At 48.3% G+C, this 25,355-nt stretch overlaps 2 protein-coding genes across 8 annotated transcripts in view; one reads left to right on the forward strand and one right to left on the reverse strand.

Moving 5' to 3' along the window:
* Positions 1 to 3,846, reverse strand: part of LOC118572581 (general transcription factor II-I repeat domain-containing protein 2) — a 39,370-nt gene extending 35,524 nt beyond the window's left edge. For 6 of the 7 annotated variants that reach the window (XM_036172304.1, XM_036172305.1, XM_036172300.1 and 3 more), the window contains exons 1-2: positions 3,581 to 3,846; positions 2,810 to 2,929 (exon numbers count right to left, since the gene is read on the reverse strand). In XM_036172304.1, the coding sequence (XP_036028197.1) occupies positions 2,810 to 2,882 (73 nt within the window). In that variant the 5' untranslated portion in view covers positions 2,883 to 2,929; positions 3,581 to 3,846. The remainder of the gene's footprint in view (positions 1 to 2,809; positions 2,930 to 3,580) is intronic. The other variant, XM_036172303.1, reaches the window with a different exon arrangement.
* Positions 3,847 to 9,612: 5,766 nt separating this feature from the next.
* The window catches only part of Rcc1l (RCC1 like), a 29,577-nt gene continuing 13,834 nt past the window's right edge, over positions 9,613 to 25,355 (forward strand). Inside the window, exons 1-3 of the mRNA XM_036171634.1 lie at positions 9,613 to 10,006; positions 15,666 to 15,795; positions 18,274 to 18,414. Of these exons, the coding sequence (XP_036027527.1) occupies positions 9,653 to 10,006; positions 15,666 to 15,795; positions 18,274 to 18,414 (625 nt within the window). The 5' untranslated portion in view covers positions 9,613 to 9,652. The remainder of the gene's footprint in view (positions 10,007 to 15,665; positions 15,796 to 18,273; positions 18,415 to 25,355) is intronic.

A 25,355-nucleotide genomic window follows, 5' to 3' on the forward strand; every position in this document is an offset into this window, starting at 1 on the left:
GAGAAACCCTTTCTCAAAAAAACAAAACAAAACAAAGCAAAAAAAAACCCAAATAAATAAATAAACCTAAGAAACAAAATTTAAGTCTGGGGCTATAGCTCAGTGGTTCTGGGCTCAGTCCCAAGTATAAAGGAACACAAATAAAACAAAACACTCGCAAAGCTTGACCCAGAAATTCTATTCTTTAGTAAACACCCACAAGAATCCAAAAATAAATACCCATTCCCATGCACAAAAATAAACCCAGTGGTGCCATCCACAGCAGACAAAACATGCTTTATTTATTCTCCTACCTTTAAAAGATTGTTTAGTCATATGTGCGTATTTGGGAGGGGGGAGATCAGGTGCCTGTGTAGGCCAGAGAGCTTTAGATCCTTGGAGGTGGAGTTACTGAGGGTTGTGAGTTCCCTGCTATGGGTTCTCTCGGAATTATACTTTGGTCCTCTGCAGGGCAATAAGCACTCTTAACTGCTGAGCCATCTCTCCGGCACCTCCAATCATTTTTATAAATAGGTCTTATTTATTAAGTTCGTAGAAAATGTTAACTGTATAAAGCTTAGAGTGAGAAATGACCACGTTTGAAAACAGCTACAAGGATCAAAGGAAAACACAAGACTCTGATAAGCATCGTTCCAGAACATACTAAAGATGCTCGCATAGTCAGCCCACTAGAACTTGTGGGGTCAATTTCTTCCTTCCTTCCTTCCTTCCTTCCTTCCTTCCTTTCTTTCTTTCTTTTTTGGTTTTTCAAGACAGGGTTTCTCTGTGTGGCTTTGTGCCTTTCCTGGAACTCACTTGGTAGTCCAGGCTGGCCTCGAACTCACAGAGATTGCCTGCCTCTGCCTCCCGAGTGCTGGGATTGAAGGCGTGTGTCACTACCACCCAGCTCAATTTCTTTTTTTAAAAAAAATTATTAATTAATTAATTATGTATACAGTGTTGTAGATGTGACCGTCTTGTTAAATAAGAAACAAAGAGCCAATTGCAGAGTTAAAAGCCAAGAGGTCAGAGCAATAGCTGAGAGCTGAAAACCTTACTCTTCACTGCTGCTCGGTCTTTCCTCTCAGCCAGAAAGCAACTTCCAGTGTCCTGTCTTTTATATTGACTTTCTGTTCTGCCTTCTCATTGGTTGGAAAGTCAGCCACATGACCTCCTTGTCACTGCCTGTCTGTACAGACCTCCAGGTCTTCTATGGTTGGTATTGAGATTAAAGGCATGTGTCGCCATGCTGGCTGTATCCTTGAACACACAGAGATCCTACCTAGCTCTGCCTCCCAAGTGCTGGGATTAAAGGTGTGTACCACCACCACCGCCCAGCTTCTGCTAAGGGTTGCTCTGACCCCAAGGCAACTTTATTAATATACAAATAAAATCACATTTCAGTACAAATAAAGTATCACTATGCAGTGTTCTGCCTGCATGTATGCCTGCATGCCAGAAGAGGGCACCAAATCTCATTATAGATGGTTGTGAGCCACCATGTGGTTGCTGGGAATTGAACTCAGGACCTCTGGAAGAGCAGCCAGTGCTCTTAAGCTATGAGCCATCTCTCCAGCCCCTCAAATTCTTAAGTACTGGCTTTTGCTTCATGTGGTCCCACTAGCAGACAGCCTTACACTTCAAAGGACAAAGAGACCAACATTTCAAAATTGGGAACTCTTGGTCACAGCGCATCTGGATTGTCTCCATCTTGCCTGTGTGGCAGGTGATAGGGCACAGACAAAGAACCTTGCAAGCAACCAAAACACTGTGCATCTTGGGGGCAAAAATGAAGACTTCAGCTTCTTTGGACAAATAGTTACAAGCACCTCTACTAAAACATTTGGACAGCCACACTGCCTCTTATGTTTTTCTCTCAATAATGAAGCCAACTCAAATGGATCCACAAGATGTCTTTCGGGGCTGTATTGTTTAATCAAGAGCCACTGGGTCTCTGAGTCCTCAATGCATTCTCCAAATTTCACGTTTATTAAAAAGGCTCTCGGGAAACCATCTTTCAAAAATTCTTGCCTTACAATGATTTCAGAAGAAATGGCCCTTAATGGCAGCATTTGCTGAAGAGCTGAGCTGCCCATAAGGGCAGCCAGGACATCTGTGGAGGGGGTGCTTGGAAGAGCTCCTCCATTAAAAATGTGTGTGTGTGTGTGTGTGTGTGTGTGTGTGTGTGTAGGTAGGTAGGTAGGAAGGAGAGTTTTGCCTCCATGTATGTGTACCACATGCATGCCCGGCAATGGAGGAGGTCGGAAAGGGTATTCGGTACCCTGGAACTGGAGTTACAAGTGGTAGTGGTTTTGAGTTGCCAAATCGGTGCTGGGAATTGAACCTTGGTCCTCAGCAACAGCGGTACTAGTTCTTAACTCCTGAGCCATCTCTTCAGCCTCCTCTCTTCCACTTATTTTTTTTTTTTTTTAAAGGAGTAGCTGGGATGGGGCGGTGGTGGCGCACGCCTTTAATCCTGGCACTCCAGAGGCAGAGCCAGGCGGATCTCTTGTGAGTTCGAGGCCAGCCTGGTCTACAGAGCAAGATCCAGGACAAGTACTAAAACCAAACCAAACCAAACCAAACAAAACATGGGGAGTAGTAGGCTATGTACTTTTATCCTGTAACTCTCTGAAATCCTCCTGCCTCGGCATCTCCACTGCTGGGCTGACAGACACTAATACCATGCTATGCTGGAATTGTTTATCATTTTATTTTTTTATTTTACTTTGGGAGGCTGTTCTTTTTCTGACTTGCGTTATTTATATTTTAAAGGGTGAATCTTCCTGTATCTCCATAAAGCGATTATAATTTAGAGACAATGTCTCACCGTGTGGCCCCAGCCGACCTGGAACTTGCAATATAGACCAGGCTGTCCTTGAACTCAGTCCACCTGAAGCCATGCACCACTACCGCTGGCTCATTTCTGGTTCTTTATGTCGAGTACATGCTAGAATAATGTTTTGGGTACAATAGGTTAAATACATTATTAAAGGAAATTTCACTAAAAAAAATTTTTTTGGTTGTTGTACTAGGTGTGATGGTCATAGGCCATGTTGTACTCTCAACCAGACCGGTCAGAAGCCACGTTCTGGAGCCTGGGTCCTTTCCTCCACTTTCCTAGAGCACAGGTCCTGGGGTGCCAAGAGCCCAGACACGCCCCCCGAACTCTGGGGCCAGCAATCAAAGCCTGACATCAAGGGCGGAGCCAGAGCACCGTTACTAGGCAACCGCGATGGCCCCGCCTCTTCCCTCAGCCAATCAAGGGCTTCCACACACAGCGCCGGCACGTCAGGTACCGCGTGACCTCCGTGCGCCTCGTTCTTTCCCGCCTCCGCGCTCCCGTCACGGCCAATCAAAACAGAGGTGCTCGTGGGCGCCCTGCGTGCGCCGGTCGCGCGGCGGCGCGTCTTCCCCGCCCCACCCCCACTGGCCCGGGCCTGCTCGCGGTGCGGGAAATGGGGTTCGGAGCCGGTCTCCGGGCGCCTGAGTGTTCCGCCACGCGCCCCGAGAGACGTCTCTTCCCCCCGGGGGGTGGGGAAGGTGGGGGGGGAGCTTCCGGAAGCGGAAGTTGCGAGGGGAGCGGCGGCGGCATACGCACCTGAGGGCCCTGCCGTGCGGGCCGCGCCGGGGGTCTGAAGCCTGGGCTGCGCGTGCGCGGCGGCCCTGGACAGGCGACGGGAGCGCGCGGAGCGAGGGGTGGGGGTGGGCGCCTCTCCACCCGCCCCGCTTCTTTTTAATTAGTTGTTTGTTTGTTTTTTGTTTTTTTTTTTTACTCTCCCCCCCCCCCCCCCTTTTTTTTCCTGCCCTTAATGTTTGCTTTCCGGAAGGTCGGCTTCCCGCGAGTGGCCGAAGCACCCCTAGCGGGGACGGGCACTTCCGGTGCGCTGCAGCGCGGCTTCCGCGAGGCCGCCCGCTGGAGTGCGTGGCGCGCACGTGTCCCCGCGCCGCCCCCAGATGTGCATGGCCTTTCTTGATACACACATATTTTCAGTTTGGGCTTTGAGTGCGCTCTCGTGCTTGTGGAGGCTAGAACGTTGCATTTCCTTAAAAAAAAAAAAATTAATTGTGTGCCTCATGCCTGTTGTATGTTCATGCCTAGGGAGCTATTCCCGAGCTAATGCACCGTCTGCATCCAAGTATTTTGCCAGTATGTGGGTGTGCATCACGGGAAGGCCAGGGGAAGTCACGGGGGTCCCCTGGACCCGGAGTTAAAGATGGTTGTGAAGTTGTCTTGATGGCCCTGTCAATGCTGGAAATTGATCTTGGGTCCCCTGCAAAAGCAGCAAGTGTTTTTAACCACTGAGCCATCTCTCTGGCCCCATTTTATGAAGGTTTCGGTTTCTTTGCTTTAAAATTTATTTGAAAAGGGGCTGGAGAGATGGCTCAGCTGTTAAGAACTGGTGGGGTGCTTTCAGAAGACCAGAGTTGGATTCCCAACATCCGTGTTAGGCAGGTCACAAGTGACTGTAATTCCCAAGGAGCAGAAGCCTCTGGCCTCTGCAGGCACCCACATGCACTTAAAAAGTAAAGTTTAAAAATATATATAAAGATTTATTGCTAGGTGTAGTGGTACATACCTTTAATACCAGCATTCGCAAGACAAATCTCTTTGAGTTTGAGGACAACTTAAGAGTTTCAGACCAGCCACCCCTACATAATGAGACCCTGTTTCAAAAATAAAATAAGAAATAGCACCTCAATGATACCTGGAAAAGTTGTATGTACAATCTCCATAGTTAGTATTTGCCCATGTTCTTGAGCCAGCTACTGTTGTGCCCTGGGCGCAAGACCCCCAGAGACACGAACTCACCGAAATGTAAAAGCAAGGTTTATCGAAGCAGTTCAAACCGCGGCAGGGACCTCGATCCAGCACCCTGACACAGCGGAGGCTAGAGGAGGTGCCCGCCCCTCTGTAAGCTCAGTTTTTAAAGGCAAAAGCCATAAGGTTACATCATGTAGGGGTGCTACTATGGGTACAATTCTGATTGGCTCCAAGTTTTAGGGGCTTTGCAGAATTTCTGTGTTATCTTTGTAGTTTTAACCAGTTGTTTCTCAAACTTTATAGACTACCTCCTGCATTGGGGCATTCTGTGGTTAATCAATTGTTACCAGATAGTCCTTCAAACATCCTGACTTTGTACTTTGACCATCTCTGGCACTGGGGCATTCTATGGTTAATCAGTTGCTACCAGATGGCTCTTCAAACATCCTGACTTTGTCCTGGGACCTAAGTCAGCAGCTCTGAGAATTTAGAAACTCAGGCCTGTATCAAGCTGGGGTGAGGGACTTGCTTGAAATGGGGGTGCTTTGGCCCTTCACTACAATGAATTCTTTCCTCCCAGGTCACAAATGGGTCACCTGTTGCTAGATCCTGTGGTCTTTGCTCAGCTTGCAAATCACTTGCTCTTGGGACTTGTCAAAATCAAGCCCTTATAACATGTGGCCTTCCAGGACACAGTGCTTGGTGGCTGTTCTTGCTCTACACAAATCCTCTTTCCCCATCTCACGGTACTGCAACATTCCTATGTAGCAGGAATCTTAAAAGGCTTATTAATAAAACCTGAGGCCAGTTATTGGGGTGAATGCTAGAAGATCAGAGAAGCAGAACAAGCCACAGCCACCTCACCTTGTCAGTTCCTCAGCTGATTCTGTTTCCTCAGACTGGAAGCCTCTGAGTCCTCATCCAAATGAATCTCAGCCGAACTGTGCTGCTCAAAGCCTAAAGCATAACCAGCCAAATGCTTCTAGTTTCTGGTCTTCACGCCTTATATACCTTTCTACTTCCTGCAATCACTCCCTGGGATTAAAGGCTCACTTTCTGGGATTAAAGGCGTGTGTCCCCATGCCTGGCTATTTCCAATGTGGCCTTGAACTCACAGAGATCCAGAGGGATTTCTGTCTCTGGAATGCTAGGATTAAAGGCGTGTGCTACCATTGCCTTACCTCTAAGTTTAATATTGTGGCTTCTTCTGTCTCTGACCCCAGATAAGTTTATTATCGTGCACAATATTTTGGGGAACACAATACCACTACATTCCTACTTTCTGTCTCCAATCTGTTGTTTGCCCTCAGTTCTTGACTCATCTTACTTAGTTTTAGGGTTGTTAAATACCATTTACATGATTTGTTTTGTTGATGTTCTCTAACTTCCATACCTGTGCTGTGGCATGCATACACCCCTCATACACACATGTATAGATGAAATGTATTTTATTATTTTGTAAATTGAGGCTGGGCTTGGGAGTGCTTGCCTGTACTCCTGGTACCCTGGAGGTGGAGGCAGGAGGATCAGAAATTCAAGCAACATAGCAAATTCAAGGCCAGCCTCAGCTACATGAGACTCTGTTTCAAAAAATAACACAAATGTTTACCTTTGTGTGGCCATGGTGAGAACTCAGGGCTCTGCACATGTTAGGCAAGCACTCAAACACTGAGTTAGTTACATTTCCTGTAAGTATAAAATCTCACTCTGAATCTGCCTGGTCGTGGTCGGCTTCACAAATGGGAACAAAATTGGTGGGCAAGCACTGCCACCTAGTGGCTATAATTAATATTGTAACCGTCCTTTTGTTTTCAATTTGTTGTGTTTTGTTGTTTTTTTGAGACAGGGTTTCTCCGTGTAGTCCTAGCTGTCCTGGATCTCACTCTGTAGACCAGGCTGGCCTTGAACTCACAGAGATCTACCTGTCTCTGCCTCCTGAGTGCTGGGATCAAAGGTGTGTGCCACTACCCTTGGCCTATTTTTAAACGATTTTTTAAGCATTATTTTTTAAAATTAATTTATTTATTACATATACAGTGTTCTGTCTGCATGTATGCCTTTGTGCCAGAGGAGGGCAGCAGATCTCATTACAGATGGTTGTGAACCACCATGTGGTTGCTAGGAACTGAACTCAGGACCTCTGGAAGAACACAGCCAGTGCTCTTAACCTCTGAGCCATCTCTCCAGCCCCCTTAAGCACTATTTTTATTTACGCGCGCGAGCGCGCGCACGTGTGTGCGTGCGTGCGTGCGTGCGTGCGTGCGTGCGTGTGTGTGTGTGTGTGTGTGTGTGTGTGGTGTGGTGTGCATGTCAGTATGAGTGAATGAGTGAAAGGCATGTGTGTTCAAGGGCTCATGGAGACCAGAAGAGGGTATCACATTCCCTGGAGCTGGAGTTATTGGTGCTTGTAAGCCATCTGATTTAAGTCCTTGGGAACCAAACTTGGGTCCTCTCAAGAGCAGCAACTCCTCTTAACAGCCAAGACATCTCTCTAGCCCACTTCCCCCCCCCCCCACCCCATTTTACCGAGACAGGGTTTCTCTGTGTAGTTTTGGTTCCTGACCTGGATCTCACTCTGTAGCCCAGGCTGGCCTCAAACTCACAGAAATCCGCCTGGCTCTTCCTTCTGAGTGCTGGGATTAAAGGCGTGTGCGCACCACCTATTTTTTCCCCCTTTGAAATAAAATCTTACTATATAGCCCTGGAAGGTCTGAAAACCACTGTATAAACCAGACAAACCTATATCCACCTGTTTGTACCTCTTGAATGCTGGGATCAAAGGTGTGCACCACCATGTGCAGCTTCATGTTCCCAGTTTTACACCAAAGACTTCTTTCTTTGGGCTACTTTTTTCTTGGAGGTAGGGTCTCACTATATCAACCTTGCAGCCCTGGAACTTGCTATGTAAACCAACCAGGGTGGCCCCAAACTCACAGAGATCCACCTGCCTCTGCCCCTGGAGTGGTGGGATTAAAGGTGTGTATCACCATGCCCAGCTGTCTTTGGCTGTCTCCTAAATGTTAAATGGTTTAGAAAGTTGAGGAGCCATCTAGGGCCATTGAATGTTTCTTTTGTGAGATAGCGTTCCAGATAGTCTAGGCTGTGTCAGAAATCCTGATCCTCCTGAGAGGCACCACCACACATGGGTAAGAGCTGTTGATTCTTTTTGTTTGTTTTTCGAGACAGGGTTTCTCTGTGTAGTTTTGGTGCCTGTCCTGGAACTCACTCTGTAGACCAGGCTGGCCTTGAACTCACAGAGATCTGCCTGCCTCTGCCTCCTGAGTGCTGGGATTAAAGGCCTGTGCTGTAACCCATTGTTTTTATGAAAACAATCTTTGTTTGTTTGTTTATTTTGAGACAGGGTTTCTCTGTGTCATTTTGGTGCCTACCCTGGCTCTCACTCTGTAGATCAGGCTGGCCTCGAACTCAGAGAGATGTGCCTGGCTCCGCCTCCCGAGTGCTGGGATCGAGGCGTGCGCCACCACTGCCCGGCTTATGAAAACAATCTTATTTCATATTTTCCTACTTAGCTTTTCACTCTGAAGCTGAGATCCAAATGAGCTAAGGAAGGCATAAAGAAGTCAGGTACACTTCAACCAGGGCTGAATCTGGCGTGGCAGCATGGGTCTGTAATCCCAACACTTGGGAGGCTGAGGTAGGAGAATTGCAGTGAGTTAAAGGCTAGCCTGGGCTACAGAGTGAGACCCTGTCTCAAAAAAAAAAAAAAAAAATCAGAGAGTTGAGAGAGGGCTCATCAGTTAAGAACACTGTTTGTTCTTCTAGGGGACCAGGGTTCTATTTCTAACATCCACTTGGGGACTATCAACTGTAACTCCAGTTCCAGAGGATCCAATACCCTCTTCCAGGGCCTCCACAGATACCATACACACGGTGCACAGACATACACGCAGGCAAAACAACCATGTACATGAAATAAAGTCGCCCAAATAAAATACATCATCTAACCAGTGCTGGGTGTGGTGCACACACTTTTAATTTCACCCCTCAGGAGGCAGAGGCAGTTGGATCACTGAATTTGAGGCTAACCTGGTCTACATTGCAAGTTCCAGGCTAATTATGGCTAAATAAGGAGACCCTGTCTCAAGCAAGCCAACAAAAACCATACTAATAGCTTCCCTCTCTGTTCCAGGCTGGCGTCCAATTTGTAGCAACATTTCTGCCTCAACCTTAGAATTGGGGTGACAGTTATGATGAGCCTCTGTACCCAGCTACTGTTCCCTATTTTTGCTCCCATGAGAGAAGCATTTAGAACACTTCCTCTACCTCCTTTCAGTATTTATAAAAACAATTCCTGGGGCTGGGAGAGTGGTTCGGTGTTAGCCTATACACTGAATACGTGTAGCTGAGCAGTGGTGGCGCACGCCTTTGATCCCAGCACTCGGGAGGCAGAGGCAGGCGGATCTTTGTGAGTTCGAGGCCAGCCTGGGCTACAGAGTGAGATCCAGAAAAGGCGCAAAGCTACACAGAGAAACCCTGTCTCGAAAAACAAAAAACAAAACAAAAAACCAAACACTGAGTATGTGTGAGGTCCTGGATTCAATTCCTAACACCACTTAAATAACTCCGCACCAAACACACACACACACACACACACACACACACACACACACACACAGAATTTGAAAAGTGTCAGGAAGAAGCATAGGGCAACACTTCACACTGGGACAGTCATTTAAGTCCCCTGATCATGGATAACGATGGTAAGGCCATAGACTCCTCACACTCTGTGCTTTCATCTAGGAGTAGTCCGGGTTGGACCTCCTCAGAGTCTTTACCATCTGCCAATAGTAAACATGGCTGCATGTCCCTAAGCACTTCGCCTTCAGCCAGTAGTAAGCATGGCCGCATCTACTTCCGCCAAGCCAAGGGGGTCAAGGGTGACGCAAGATGGCAGCGCCCATAAGCGGTGAAAGCGTGCAGCGGAGAATGCTGGCGGCGGCCGGGACTCTTCTGGGGCGGCGGCTGAGGTGGCCCGCACCGGCCCGCGAGCACTGGAGACCGGCCGGGCGCTCACGCAGCCGGCGAGAGGCGGCCGAGGCCGAAGTGGGCGCTCCCGTGTTCCAGTACGTGGGCGAGCGCGCAGCCCGCTCCGATCGCGTCTTCGTATGGGGCTTCAGCTTCTCGGGGGCTCTCGGCGTGCCCAGCTTCGTGGTGCCGGCCTCGGGGCCCGAACCCCGCGCTGGGCTGCGGCCCCGACGCAGAATCCAGCCGGTACCCTACCGCCTGGAGCTGGACCATAAGGTGCGGGTGCTGGCATCCTTGCAGGCTCCCTTAGGGCACTTTCTTTCCTCCGCGGCCGGACTTCCGGGAGCATGACCTCCTAGTTCCTGGGCTTTGTTGAGGAAGGCGTGAGGGGGTGGCTGCCAAGAAGATTGTTTATCTCAGTCCCCTGCCTTTGACTGCTGAGCTTTACTTCTATAGATTTCCGTGTCTTCGCATTTCCTATGTGCGGCTTGCTTGTGGCTAGAGGAAGTTTGGTGTCTTCATGTCTTCATTTTTTAAAATTTTTCTTGCTTGATCGCGTAGGTTGGCAACCACACCAGATGGTCTGCCCATCTTGAATCATTTGCTCAGCACCCTAGGAGTCTCGCCTCCCAGTAACGGGATGAAAGGGAGTTCCAGAAAGGTTCAGTAAGGTCCAAGATCTCAGCGCGAAAATGATGGTATTTGTAAAGAAGCTAGAGAGACCCCATGAGTTCAGTTAGGGGAGGAAGGAAGATTCAAAGTCAGAGATGTGTTGGCTGGAGTAAGTGATCCATGAAAATGGGGAATGTCAGTCTGAGGAGTTAGAGAAGATGGGAGGCTGCACATGGTGCCTCTGAAGGGGCTTACGTGTAAAAAGGGCTCAGGTCTGCTGTCGTGGCCAGCACCTGTAATTCCAGGACTTGGATTTGGACAGTTGAGACAAGAGGATTGTCAGAAGTTGCAGACGGGCTTGGGCTCCATAGTGAGACCCTGTCTCTACCTTCAAGATCCTGAGGTTACAGCTGTGTGCTAATGTTTCTGGCTGACGTGGTGCTGGGGATGGAACCCAGGGCTTTCTGCATGCCCTGCAAACACTGTATCAACTGAGCTACATCCCCTCCCTTGAGGGTTTTTTTTTTTTTTGTATACAGTGTGAGATGAGGGTCTATATGTTTTTGCTTGTAGCTACTTGGTTGTGCTAGCATCTTTAGTTGAAAAACAACAGCAACTTTCTTTTGAGAGTATTTATCGATACTTTATAGTAGTATAGTTTTGTGGGGCGGTGGTGGCACACTCTGAGGCAGGGCTAGGTGGATCTCTGTGAGTTCAAGGCCAGTCTGGTCTACAGAGCAAGGATCTGGGACAGGCACCAAAAAACTACACAGAGAAACCCTGTCTCAAAAACTTAAAAAAAAAAAAAAAGTATAGTTTTGTTATAGTTTGAGTGGTGGAAATCAAACTCAGGATTGTGTCATATTAGGCAAGCCTTCTACCACTGAGCTATACCTCCAGCCCTACAGGTGATTTTTTTTTTTTTTTTGAGCTGGGATCGAACCCAGGGCCTTGCTCTCTACCACCGAGCTAAATCCCCAGCCCCCTACAGGTTTTTTTTGTTTTTGTTTTTTTAAATATCAGTCTTCTACCTGGTGACTTTGCTGAACTTGTTAAATGGTTCTTTAGATTTTAGTTTTTTTCTTTCTTTTCTTTTAATGTGAATGGTGTTACCTACATGCATGTCTGTATTACTTGTGTGCCTGGTACCCAGGGAGGCCAGAAGAGGGCGTTAGAGCCTGTAGAACTGGATTACAGATGGTTGTGTGTTGTGGAATATTGCTTTAACTATGTAAAGACGTATTACATTTGTTTATGCTGCATTTGTTTAGCAAGATATAAAGATCTGTTGCTTGGTCTGCCTGAGGCACCTGATTGGTTTAATAAAAAGCTGAATAGCCAATAGCTAGGCAGTAGGGGATAGGTGGGGCTGCCGCACAGAGAGACTAGGTAGGAGGAGAGAAGAGAGAGAATGAGAGAGAAATAAAGAGAGATGCCTGGGGTCAGGCAGCAGTCAGCCAGCCAGACACAGAGTAGGACAACCAAAAGGAAAGAAAGGTAAAAAGCCCTGAGGCAAAACATAGATGAAGAGAAACAGGTTAATTTCAGTTATAAGAGTTAGTGGGACAAGCGTAAGATAAGGCTGAGCATTCATAACTCATAAGTCTCTGTGTCATGATTTGGGAACTGGTTGGTGGCCCAAAAGAAAGCCTGCTGCAGTTATGAGCCTCCATGGTAGGTGCTGGGAATCAAACCTGGGTCCTCTGAAAGGACTAGAGATGCTCTTAACCACCGAGCCATCCTCCCACCCCCAGCCTGTTTTTGTTTGTTTTTGGTTTTTCAAGACAGGGTCTCTCTATTATGTAGCTCTAGGTGTCCTGGAACTCACTCTGTAGACCAGGTTGACCTCAAACTCACAGAGATCCACCCAGCTCTGCCTTCTGGGTGCTGGGATTAAAGGAATGCGCCACCACTGCCCGGCTCCTAGTGTTTTTTACGTGCAGGTAGCCTGTGAATAGAGGCAGTTTAATGTCCTTGTTTCTAATTGGATGCTTATTTTATTTTTTTCTCTTTCTCAATATTTTTTTAACATTTTATTTTTATGTGGAAGGGTGTTCTGCCTGCCTATGTGTCTGTGTACCACATTCATGCAGTGCCCTTGGAGACCAGAAATGCATGTCAGATCCTCTGTGACTGCAATTACAGATGGGTGAGCTGCCATGTGGGTGCTGGGAATTGAACTCAGGTTCTCTGGATGAGCAGCCAGTGAGTGCTCTTAACCTCTGAGCCATCATCTCTCCAGCCTGGATGCTTATGTTCTTTTCCTTGCTTGATTTAATGGGGGGAGCTTTTAGAACACTGTTAAATTGAATTAGTAAAAGCTAACATTTTTTTTTTTTTTTGAGCTGAGGATCGAACCCAGGGCCTTGCACTTGCCTGGCAAGCTACCACTGAGCTAAATCCCCAACACATTATATATATATTATATATAACATTTTAAATTTTTATTTCAGGACAGAGATTGAGTTGGCCTCAATCTCAGAGTGTAGTCCAGACTGACGTGAAAGTTGTGATCCCCCTGCTTCATATCCTTCACGCTGGGATCGCAGGTGTGTGCCACCAGACCCAGTCTTGGATAGTCCAATTCTTGCTTGTTGGGAAGACATTTATGAACCTCTTCCTAGACTGTGGCTGAAGTCCCCCGGTACGCCCATCCTGTCAGGTTCTCACTTTAGCTGACGCTGTTAGATACCGTCCAAAGCCTTTCACACATGAATAGACTAAGTGATATCATGTGCCCATCAAATATTTTTGAGTGTTGTTAAATAAGTAGGACTCACTAAGCGTGAGAATAATCTTTGTGTGCTAGGCATAATTTTTTTATTTTTTTTTTCATTTCATTCATTAATTAATTAATTTTTTTGGTGACAGGGTTTCTCTGTGTAACAGCCCTGGCTGTCTGCCTCTCAGAGAGTTCCTCCCCAGTGCTGGGATTAAAAGTGTGCACCACAACTGCCTGGCTCTGGGCATAGTTGTTTTTTTTTTTCTTCTCTCTGTGTGTATGTGTATGATGTTTTGCGTGTGTGTGTGTGTGTGTGTGTGTGTGTGTGTGTGTGTGTGTGTGTGTTTGTGTATTGCTTGCATGCCTGGTGCCGCAGAGGTCAGAAGAGGGCATCGGATCCCATGGAACTGGAGCTACAGACAGTTGTGAGCAGCCATGTGCTGGGGATTGAACCCAAATCTTTTCCCTCCCCTGTGGTCCACTTAGCTTCAGCCTCCCATGTAGATCATGTCTGTGCATCTCAAGCCACGGCAGAAGTACGGTGGCTCAGGGAGACCAAAAACCGAAGGGTTTTGAGCAGAAGGGTGGTGGTGGACACGTCTTGTATGAATCTTGGAAGGGAAACTGTCACAAGGTGAAAAGAGGGGCGTGTCACTTTGTGTAGTCCCGAATGTCCTGGAACTCGCTCTGTAGCCCAGGCTGGCCTTGAATTCATTAGAGATCCACCTGCCTCTGCCTTTCGAATGCTGGGATCAAAGGCATGCGCCGCCACCACCCGGCAACAAATTTTAATAACATATTGAGCTACGAAGCTGTGGAGGTGGTGCAGCAGTTAACAGTGTGTTCTGCTGGAGAGCACCTGAGTTCACGCCCCAGAACCCCAGTGGGGTGGCTCACAGTCACCTGTAGCTCCAGCTCCAGGAAACCCAGCACCTCCTCTGGACTCTGAGGGTACCCGAATGCACATATAGACACAGACACACAAATAAAAATAATAGTTAAAAAGAAATAGTTAGCTAGAATTAAAAAAAAAAATGTTCCTGGCCAGTTGTGGCACACGCCTGTAAAGATAGCAGTTAGGCTGAGGCAGGAGGATTATGAAGAGTGGTACTCTGGCATTTTTGTTTAGGATTCAGTGAGGTTCAAAGGGGTTCTGAGGGAGTCTTTGAGGGGGTCTCTGATAACAGCTGAGAGATAGTGGGGTGACATTAGACTGAGGAGTTCATAATGTATGATAGGACGTGGGGACATCAACCCCTGCTAGCTGGGAGTGTAATTGCTCTGGGTAATGTGGAGACAATTGATTTTAGAATGAACCCCGGGCTTGGGGGTTCTTCTGGCCCCAACTAGGATTAGCGTTCCCACCAGAAGTGAAGTTTCCATCCCAAGTTGAGTCCCCCCAGTCAGTGAAAGTGAGGACCGGTGATGGTTTAGGTGAAAGACTGAATGAAGGTGTGGGTGCTGTTAATGTGTCAAGTTCACAGTAGCCACGGCAACGCCTCTGTGTTGTTGCCACAGGTTGAGGTAGCATTGTAGCACGGGCAGCCCTCTGGAGTGAGACACTCTGCACACTAAGTCAGGTGCTGTTTACTGTAAAGGCTTTGGAGGTGTCAACTCATTTCTTCTTGGCAACAACCCAGTGAGAGGAGTGTTTGTCATATCATTTTGTGTGTGTGCTTGTAGATGCATGTGCCCATGCATGCCCATGCATGCCCATGCATGCCCTTGCAGAGGCTAGACTGTCTTCCTCTGCGGCCCTCGGCATTCTTCTCTCGAGACAGGGTCTCTCACTGAGCCTGGAGCCCTTGGTCTTGCAGGGCTGACTGGGCTGGCCAGTGAACTCCTGGGATTCTCCTGTCTCTGCCCCATAACCGAGGTTACAGATACCACATGCAGCCATGCCAGACTTTGACATGAGTGCCGGGGATCTGAACTCAGGTCCACATGCTTACAGAACAAGCACTCTTACCTACTGAGCCATCTCTCCAGCCCCTCATTTCCTTTAAAAATTTTGAACATTCATTGATTTTTTTTTTTTTGTGTGTGTGTGTGTGTGTGTGTGTGTGTGTGTATACATGTGTTTGCACATGCTTGTGTGCCATAGCATACATGTAGAGGTCAGAGGGCAGCTCGCAGAAGTCAGTTCTCTCCTTCCACCATATGGTTCTGGGGATTGACCTCGGATTATCAAGTTTAAGTGGCAAGTACCTTTACCTCCCGAGTCACCTGGCTGGGTCTTGTTTCCCTGTTTTAGAACTATCTAGAGAGGATAAATAATCCATTTCAGGATACACAGCTGGTAAGGGGTGGGCCAGGATTCCCAGCAAGACCTTCTGTCAGCTGCCATGCTGGACTGTGTCATGGTGGGTGAGGTGAGAGTGCCCAGTGCATGCCAGAGGTGATGCCAGAGCTGAGGATCGAACCCAGGGCCTTGCGCTTGCTAGGCAAGCGCTCTACCACTGAGCTAAATCTCCAATCCTGCCATCATCTCTCTTTAGCAGTGGGGGAGTACACGAGTGTGTGTAAATAGATTGTCACTTCTTGCTGGAAGAACTGCCATCACAAATCAGTCCGTGGTGCATTGTGGGAACTCTTTTTCAGATCTCCTCTGCTGCCTGTGGCTATGGATTCACCCTGCTGTCCTCTAAAACCAAGGATATTACGAAAGTTTGGGGTATGGGACTCAACAAAGACTCTCAGCTTGGATTCCACAGGAGCCGGAAGGATAAAAGTAAGCAGGTGTCCTTGCCATAAACTACAACAGCAGATAAAGAGGGCGTGTTGATGTATGCCTCTAATCCCAGCAAGGGAGAGGCCGAGGGAGGAAGAGCTTGAGTTTGAGGCCAGCCTGGGCTACACAGTGATACCCTGTATCAAAAACTCAAGGGCTGAAGCCAAGTGTGGTGGTGCACACCTGAAATCCGGCCCTCTGGAGGTGGAGGCAGGAGGGTCAGGAGTTCAAAGTCATCCTTAGCCTTCGAGTGAGTTTGAGGTCAGGCTGGGTTACTTGAGACCTGTCTCAAAACAAAACAAGACAGAAACCCAAACCCAAACGAGATGGAGTCTTAGGGATGTTTGCAACCCCTGGATCAAATTATTTTTCAGTCTCTTTGCTAACAACACAGAATGTTTAGGCAAAAAAAAGAGACAAGCACTTGCTGTTTGCTGACATGTCGTCCCTTAGCATTCTGCAGTGGCTCCAGTGTGGGCTGTGGAGATGGCTCAGTGGGTCAAGGTGCTTGCTGCCAAGCCGGAAAACCTGAGTTTGATCCCTTAGGACCCAGGGGACAGAAGGAGAAAACCGATTCCTCATGTTGACCCCTGACTGCCACATGCATCCTGGGGCACATGGGTATCTGTAACCACGCACTAAATGAGATTTTGAAAAAGTTAAAAAGTTGAATGAAATCCTTAAGAAGGAGGCTTTACTCCCAGCACTTGAAACTTTGATTATAATGTTAGAAAGAGGCCTGCAGAGATGGCTTGGCAGTTACCGAGTATATACTGTTCTAGAGAACCTAGGTCTGGTTTCTAGCCCCTGTCAGATGGCTCAGAACTGCTTGTAACTCCAGCTCCAGAGGGTCCAACACCCTCCTCTGGTCTCCTCAGACACCACACTCGTGTGCACATACTCATAATTAAAAATAAATCTTTAAAAAATATTAGAACAGGTGGGGTGGTAGTGGTGCACATCTTAAATCCCAGCACTTGGGAGGCAGAGGCAGGCAGGTCTCTGAGTTTGAGGCCAGCCTGGTCTACATAGTTCTAGGCTAGCCAAGGCTACAGAGTGAGACCCTGTCTTAAAACAATAGCAAAAAGTTAGAAATAAAGTGGTTTTTTTTTTTTTTTTTTTTTTAAATTATTGTTTTTGAGCAGGGTCTTACTATGTAGCCCACTGGCCTGGAACTTGCTCTGTAGACCAGGCTGGCTTTGAACTTAGAGAGAGCTACTTGGCCTCTGTTTCCAGAGAGCTGAGATTAAAGGCGTGTGCACCCACTCAGTATAGTGATCTGGCAGTGTTGTAAGAACAGGAGTAGAGGGCTGTGGCCGTGGCTCTGGTGTTAAGGTCCTTACCCAGCATGCACTGGGTTCCATCCCCATGCAGCTTAACTGTGGGTGTGCATCTGCAGTCCCAGGGCCTGGGAAGTAGAGGCAAGAGGATTTGCCGTGTAGATAGATGGAGGTGGCCTCGCACTCGTGACCCTCTGGCCTCTGCCTCCTTTCTCCATCTCTCTTTTGTCCGTGTAGTTTGGGCGTGTGTGAAGGGGGCGCATGTGTCATGCTGTGTGTGCTGAGGTCAGAGGACAACTCAAGCGGGTTGATTCTCTCTCTCCCATGTGAGTCCTGAGGACTGAACTCGGGTTGCCAGGCACAGTGGCAAGCGCCTTTACCAGCCGTGCTGTTTTTTCTGGTTGGCCTTTGTATCCTGAGTGCTGGGATTACAGGTGTGTGTCACAGTGCCTAGCTGTGGCACTCTATTGGAAAAAAATTATTTTCTATTCATTCCTTAGTCCTTTTAGACTGCTTCTTTCCCTCTCACAGTTTTAGTTTAATTGGTCGGTCTCTCTCTTTCTCTCTCTCTCTCTCTCTCTCTCTCTCTCTCTCTCTCTGTGTGTGTGTGTGTGTGTGTGTGTGTTGCTGATGATCAAACTCAGGGCCTGTGCAGCTAGATGATTTCTCGGCCCATGAGATTGACTTGTTTATTCAGGTTTTATTGAAACTAGGTCTCAATCTGTGGCTCTCCTGTCTCAGCCTCCTGAGTTCTGGGACTATTAGGACCCACGTTCAAGATGTCTTTTCTTTAAGATGGGGTTTCATGTAGCCCAGGCTGGTTTTGAACTCACTGCTTAGCTAAGGGTGACCTTGACTTTGGATTTCCTTGCCTCTGGGATTTATATGGTGCTGGGGATGGAGCCTAGGGCTTTGTGTATGCTAGGAAAACACTCTGAGCTAATGCCCCAGTCCTGGAGATGTGTTTCAGGAGACAGGTACAGTGTTTGGGACCTGCCTGTGGTGTGGAGGCAGTAGTATGGGAGGGCAGGCTAGGAGTCGGGCTTCTTAGGCTAGCCTTGTCCGTAATGTGCATGCTTCTGAGCCATGGCTGTCTGGGTTCCTTCCTGTGTAAAGCAGTGGGGTTGGACAGCCAGGGTTCTGTAAGAGCTGATGTGACTGAGTCGGTGGCCGCATTGTGACTGGTACTTCTGTTTAGCCAGGGGCTATGAGTACATTTTGGAGCCCTCGCCTGTCCCGCTGCCCCTGGACAGACCTCAGGAGACGAAGGTGTTGCAGGTGTCCTGCGGTCGAGCACACTCCCTTATCCTGACAGACAGAGAAGGAGGTGAGTGGTCCTGCTGAGGGCTGAGGAGGAGGCGAGGGCATCTTGGAAACCAGCTTTGCTATTGGGCATCTCCTGCCTGATGTGACATGGTGTCCCCCAGCAGACTCTGGGGGACTCTGGAGGGTAGTGTTGGGCAGGCTTGCTAACCCTTGTGCTCCCCGCTATTTTGAAAGCTGTTACCTACTCTACCACTGAACTCTACCTCAGCTCTTGATTTTTTTTCCCCAAGATTTATTTTTAATTTTTTTATTTATTAATTTATATTTTATGTGCATTGGTATTTGCCTGAATATATGTCTGTATGAGGGTGTGGGATCTCCTGGAACTGGAGTTACAGACAGTTTTAAGCTGCCATGTGGGTGCTGGGATTTGAACCTAGGTCCTCTGGAAGAGCAGCCGGTGCTGTTAACCACTAAGCCATCTCTCCAGCCCTATTTTTAATTTTCATTTGTGTATATTTGAGTGTATATGATATATGTGTGGTCCCTGCAGAGGCCAGGAGACCGTATCAGATCTTCTGAAGCTGGGTGGTTGTGATTGCCCAGTGTGGGTGCTGGGAACTGAACTCAGCTCCTCTGGAAGAGCAGCAAGATCTCCTAACTGCTGAACCATCTCTGCATCCCCACCTTTTTTTTTTTTCCCCCGAGACAGGGTTTCTCTGTAGCTTTGGAGGCTATCCTAGAACTTGCTTTGTAGCCCAGGCTGGCCTCGAACTCACAGAGATCCACTTGCCTCTGCCTCCCGAGTGCTGGGATTACAGGCATGTGCCACCATCGCCCGGCTAAGGTTTTATTTCTAATTGTGTGTGCATGTTTATGTCTGAGGGTCTTTGTGGGTTATGAGCATGTTAACAGTGGTCGCAGTGGAGACATTATTAGTCTCAAATGCCCAGCTGGACAGAATACAGACAGTTGTAAGCTGCCATGTGGGTGCTGGAGTTGAACCTGGGCCCTCTGGAAGAGCAGCTACTGCTCTTAACCACTGAGCCATCTCTCCAGTCCCATGTGTAAGACCTTACTTATAGTCCGCCTCATTTTAGACTCCATTCTCCCAGGTCACGCCTCCAACTACATTGGTAAATGATGGTGCTGCTTTGAGGGCTGGGAACTTTTAGGAGGTGGAACCTGGCTGTTAGGAGGGCAGTAGGGGCTTGCCTTTGACATTACAGCCTGACCCCCTGACCCCATGCTCCTGGGTGTGGTGGCTGATACCTGCACTACTCTGCAGCTGAGTCAGGATGACGGCCCTGAGTTCTTACCCAGCCTAAGCTACAGTGTGAGACCCTGCCTCAAAAACAAACAAACAAATAAATAAATAAGAGTTGCTGAGATAGCTCAGCAGATAAACCCATTCACTGCCAAGCTTGACTACCTGAGTTCAATCCCAGGAACCAACATGATACTTACTCCTACCTACTGTCCTCTGACCACACACACACCATGGCACACACAGACACACAGAGTCTAAACAAACAAGTGTAAAGAAGTTAAAATAAGCTGGGTGTGATGGCACACACCTTTGATCCCAGCACTCAGAGGGCAGAAGTGGGCAGATTCTATTAGCTCAAGGCCAGCCTGGTTTACATAGCCAGTTCCAGGACACCCAGGGCAACAAAGAGAGAGAGCCTGTCTCAAAACAAAAGTAAAATATCAAAATTGTATTGGCCACTTCCACAGTGGCTCCCACAGGTGATCTTGGGTGTGGGCTAACACAGTTGACTTGCTTCTACTGAACAGAATTCCAGAAATGAGGGACTATCTCTCCGAGTGATCCAACACGAAATTTGGCCTCAATGGCCTGCTTATCTGCTGCTCTACTGGAGCCAGCTGCCACACTGTCAGCAACCCCTCTCCTCCAGAGTGGAGAGACCCACATGGCGAGGACTCCAGAAAGCTCTGGCCAGCAGCTAGCAAAAGGCCAAGCCCCAGCGAGGCACCAGGGCCTCCGTCCAGCATCGAGCCTGCATCCTGACAACCACCAGCAGAGGAAGGCTGGAGATAGCTCCTTTCCAGGGAAACCCCAGAATGACTGCAACTTTATCAGGCTCAGGGACAAGAAACCTGCTGCCCCCGCCATTACATGGAAACATGAAGTGTTGGGAATGCACTGCAGTGGTACAGCACCCACCTAGTGCACTCGAGGTTGTGGGTACCAGGGCAGAGAAACAGAATAAGATGTGACAATGTCAGCCACTGGCAGTGTGAGCTCTGGGGGATGATAAAGATGCCCTGGGAGTTTTTCAGCAGTAAAACCTTTGGGAGAGGAGTATTAGCTTTTTTTCACATTTTTAGTGTTTCTATGGTTTTTTCTTTCTTGGTTTTGTCAAGACAGGGTTTCTCTGAGTAATTTTGGTGCCTGTCCTGGATCTTGCTCCGTAGACCAGACTGTCCTGGAGCTCACAGAGATCCGCCTGCCTCTGCCTCCCAAGTGCTGGGATTAAAGGTGTGTACCACCACCAACCTGCCATAAATGTTTTTGTTTTGTTGTTTTCTTTTTCTTTTTGTTTTTAATTTTACATTCATTGGTGTTTTGCTTTCACATACGTCTGTGTAAGGGTGTTGGACCCCCTAGAAATTAAATTATAGATAGTTGTGTGAGTGCTGGGAATTGAACCCAGGTCCTCTAGAAGAGCAGCCAGTGCTCTTAGCTGCTGAGCCATCTCTCCAGCTCATGTTTGTATGTTTTTTAATACACAGTTTCTCTGTGTAGCTCTGGCTGTCCTGGAACTCGCTCTGTAGCTCAGGCTGGCCTCAAACTCACAGGGATCCACCTGCCTCTCCTCCCGAGTGCTGGAACTAAAGGAGTGTACCACCACTGCAAGCTGTTCAATTTTTCTTAATTTACTTTACGTATCTATTCATTATTGTATGTGTATATACATGTGTCTACACATGCACACATGACACAAAGCACGATGGAGGTCAGAGGACAACTCACGAGAGTCAGATCTCTGTTGTCACCGAGATCAAACTCAGGCTGTAAGCCTTGATGGCAAGTCCCTCTACCTGCTGAGCCATGTCACCAGTCTGCAACCTCTGTAAATGAACCAAAACCCACTAAACTGAATCAAAAAAATAGTATAGTGAGGAAAAAATTACTAAATTGTATACACTTCATATTCGTGAATAACAATTTATAAATTATACTTTCATTATTAAGAACTGGACATTAGTAAGCTGAGCGTGGTGATACACACCTTAAATCTCAGCAATTGGGAGGCAGAGGCAGGCGGATCTCTGAGTTCAGCTAGCCTGGTATAGAGTGAAAATTCCAGACCGGCCAGGGCTACTCAAAAAAAAAAAAAAATTAAATACCAAGAACTGGCCATAAGCAAGTAACATCAGTGATGAACAGAAAGGTATTAGTTATGGACTGGGGCAAGCTCAATTGGGAAAGTGTTTACTCTGCAAGTATAAGGACCTGAGTTCTAACCCATCCCCAGAGCCCACACACACAAAGAGCTGGGTGTGAGGGTATGCTCTTATAATCCAAGCACAGGGGAGGTAGACACATGTCAGTCCCAGAATCCAGCCAACCTAGCCTAATAAATGAGCCCCAGGTCTCAGGGAGGGACCCTGTCTCAAAACAATAAGGTGGCCAGGCGGTGGTGGCGCACGCCTTTAATCCCAGTACTCGGGAGGCAGAGCCAGGTGGATCTCTGGACAGGCACCAAAACTACACAGAGAAACCCTGTCTCGAGAGAAAAAAAAAAAGGTGGACGGCTTCTGGGGTACAACAACTGAAGTTGTCCTCCACCTACACATACACATACATTCATATATAAAACACAACAAAAAAAGAAAGAGGTTAGTTAGCAAACAATCTCTACTTTTTGTTTATGTTCCAAAAAGTCCTTAATAAAATGCTAAAGCCAGTCAGGCACAGCAGCACACACTTGCCATCCCAGAACTGACCATGAACCAGAGGCCAGCCTCAGTTAAAGCCTTTATGTTTAGGGTCTGCCTGCTCTGGAAGCTGTATTTTCTTTTAACTTGTTGAGGCAAGGTCTCATGTAGTCCAGGCTGGCCTCAAGGGCAGCTGAGATGCCCTTGAACTCCTCCTGACTCCAACTCTTGAGCGCTGGGATTACAGGGGTGCATCTCCACACCCAGCTCATTCTGTTGTCTCACTATGCAGCCCAGGCTAACTCCCAGCTTGTCACCAAGCCGGACCACACACATGCTACACTAAGGCAGAGGCACTCTAGGACATGGTGGGCACATGCACACATTGCCTCACATCCCTGTTAGAAACAGGTGAGGGGCCGGGCGGTGGTGGCCCCTTTAATCCCAGCACTCGGGAGGCAGAGGCAGGTGGATCTCTGTGAGTTCGAGGCCAGCCTGGGCTACAGAGGGAGATCCAGGACAGCCAAGACTATATAGAGAAACCCTGTCTCCAATCACCCCCATCCCCCCCAAAAAAAGAAAGAAAGAAAAGAAAAAGGAGTGACAAACTTAATGCACTGTCTTATCGGGATGTGGTGGCTCTTGCCTGAAATGGCACCACTCAGGAGGCAGAGGCAAGAGACATGCTACAAATTGAGGCCAGCCAGATCTGTGTAGCAAAACAGTCTCAAAGCACACACATCCTGGCTGGAGAGGGCTCCGTGATGAAAGTGCTTACCTGCAGCATGAGGACTGGGAGACGGATCCCCAGAAGGCTGCCTGTGACTCCAGCCTCTGAAGGCCAGCATAGGGGATACCCAGAGCGAGCTGGCCGGCACGACACCTTTATTGACAAGCTCTGGGTTTGATTAAGAGTCCCTGCCTCAATCAATATGATGGAAGAATAATCAACCACAGGCCTCCATGTGCACATGTGCACACATGCAAAACATGCACACACACCACACACACACACACAAATGAAAAGCACACAAAAACAAAACAACACTGTCTTAAACCAGGGCCAGCTAGTCACAGTGGCTTCACATCTGCTCTTCTTTGGGGGCTCTAAGGAGACAGCAGAGCAGAGGCAGGGTGATACCAGGCTCCACCTGAAGCACAGCTCTACAGTGAAGCCTCCACCCCCACTGGCTACATACCTGAGTGGAGTCTGTGACTGAGGCCAGCTGCAGGTACTCAGAATTTCCCCAGCCAAAGATACCACCATCGGAGGACACGGCCAAGCAGCAATCACCGTAGGTGGCAACCTGGACAACCGTCACCCCAGCGAGGTCTCCGCCCAGCTTGGTGGGTGTGCTGGTGATGTTGTAGTGACCCAGGCCTGGCACAGTAGGAAACATGCATTAGCTCACAGACATAGGAGACTTAGGGAAGGACAGGCACGTGGGTAGCACTTTGCACCCAAGAGGACAAACCACAAAGCCGCACCTGGTATATTTTAAACACCCTAGGAACTTTCAGGTCTAAATCAAGTTGAAAGATGGAGAACAGGAAGATCATGAGTTCCAGGACAGCCTGGGTACATTGTGAGTTCTAAGCTAGCCTGGTCTATACTGTAGTTCCAAGACAGCCTTAGAAACAGACCCTTAAGCCAGGCAGTGGTGGCACACTCAGGAGGCAGAGCCAGGTGGATCTCTGTGAGTTTGAGGCCAGCCTGGTCTACAGAGCGAGATCCAGAACAGACACCAAAACTACACAGAGAAACCCTGTCTCGAAAAAAACAAAAAAAAAAAGAAAAGAAAAGAAACAGACCCTCAGGCTAGAGAGATGGCTCAGAGGTTAAGAGCACTGACTGCTCTCCCAGAGGTCCTGAGTTCAATTCCCAGCAACCACATGGTGACTCACAAGCACCTGTAATGAGATCTGGCGCCCTCTTCTGGCTTGCAGGCATGCATGTAGGCAGAACACTGTATACATAATAAATAAATCTTTAATAAAAAAAAAAGAAAGAAAGAAAGAGAGAGACCCTCAACAGATGTGGCAGTGCACAGCTTTATTCCCAGCACGTGGGAGGCAGAGGCAGAGGCAGGTGGCATCTGAATTCAAAGTCAACCTGATCTACAGAGCAAGTTTTAGGATAGCCAGGACTAAATAGAAAGGAAGAAGAGAGAGCAGACCCTCGAAACCCCCAAAAGTTAAGTCAGAAAACCTTGGAAGATGAAAAAGCACTATATGAGAAACTTGGAGTTTGCATAAATTATAAGCAATTACTATCTTTCTTCTATTGGCTGTTTGGGGGTTGTAGTGCTGGGGATGGGGCTACCAGTGCGCTCCATCCCAGCACTATAACAAGCAGTTTCTTACACACTCTGGCCTTGCTGGGAGATACAGCAGCAGCAGGGCACAGTGGCATGCACCTGTGGGAAGAGGCCACTGAGACCAGAAGGTAGAGACCACCCAGACAGCATGAGACCCTGTTGGGCCGCCAGCCAAAGCTCAGCACTGACCCACAGACTCCTCCTGAGTAAACCAGGATCTCAGGGGAGCAGAAGCCCTGGCACCAGGCCAGGGCCAATGAAACGCCTTCCAGAGGAGTGATCTCTAATGCGGGTCTTGGAGGTTCCCACAAAGTCCACTCAATAAAACACGAGTTCACAGTCATCAAGTCACTGAGCCCCTGAGGGATCGAGAACTAGCAGGAGTGAGCAGAGGCCACAGACGAGCCTGCTCCTCCAGGCTCCTATCGCTGGGAGGAGGGGTGAGGCCCAGGACTCCCTCCCTCCGCTACTGACAACAGAGCTCAGGAACCTCGGACACCTTCTTGGTTTGTTGCTATGGAAACCAGCAGCAAAAGGAACAGGAAGGGATGCAAAAGGCGGCTGCAGTCCCCAGAAGACCCTGATCTAGACCATGAACCCTACAGCCCACAATTGCGGCAGAAGGCCACAGGCCAAGATCTTTCACCTCCCCAAGGGGGTTCCAAGCACCTACCTGTCTGTCCATCAGCACCCCATCCACAAGAATAGACTTCCCCTCTGTCTGTGAGGAACAGGCTGTGGTCCTGACCACAGACAACCTGTAGACACAGAGACACAGTGCTGTTCAGAG

The sequence above is a fragment of the Onychomys torridus genome, chromosome 22 (genome assembly GCF_903995425.1).
Source record: "Onychomys torridus chromosome 22, mOncTor1.1, whole genome shotgun sequence".
NCBI lineage: Eukaryota > Metazoa > Chordata > Mammalia > Rodentia > Cricetidae > Onychomys > Onychomys torridus.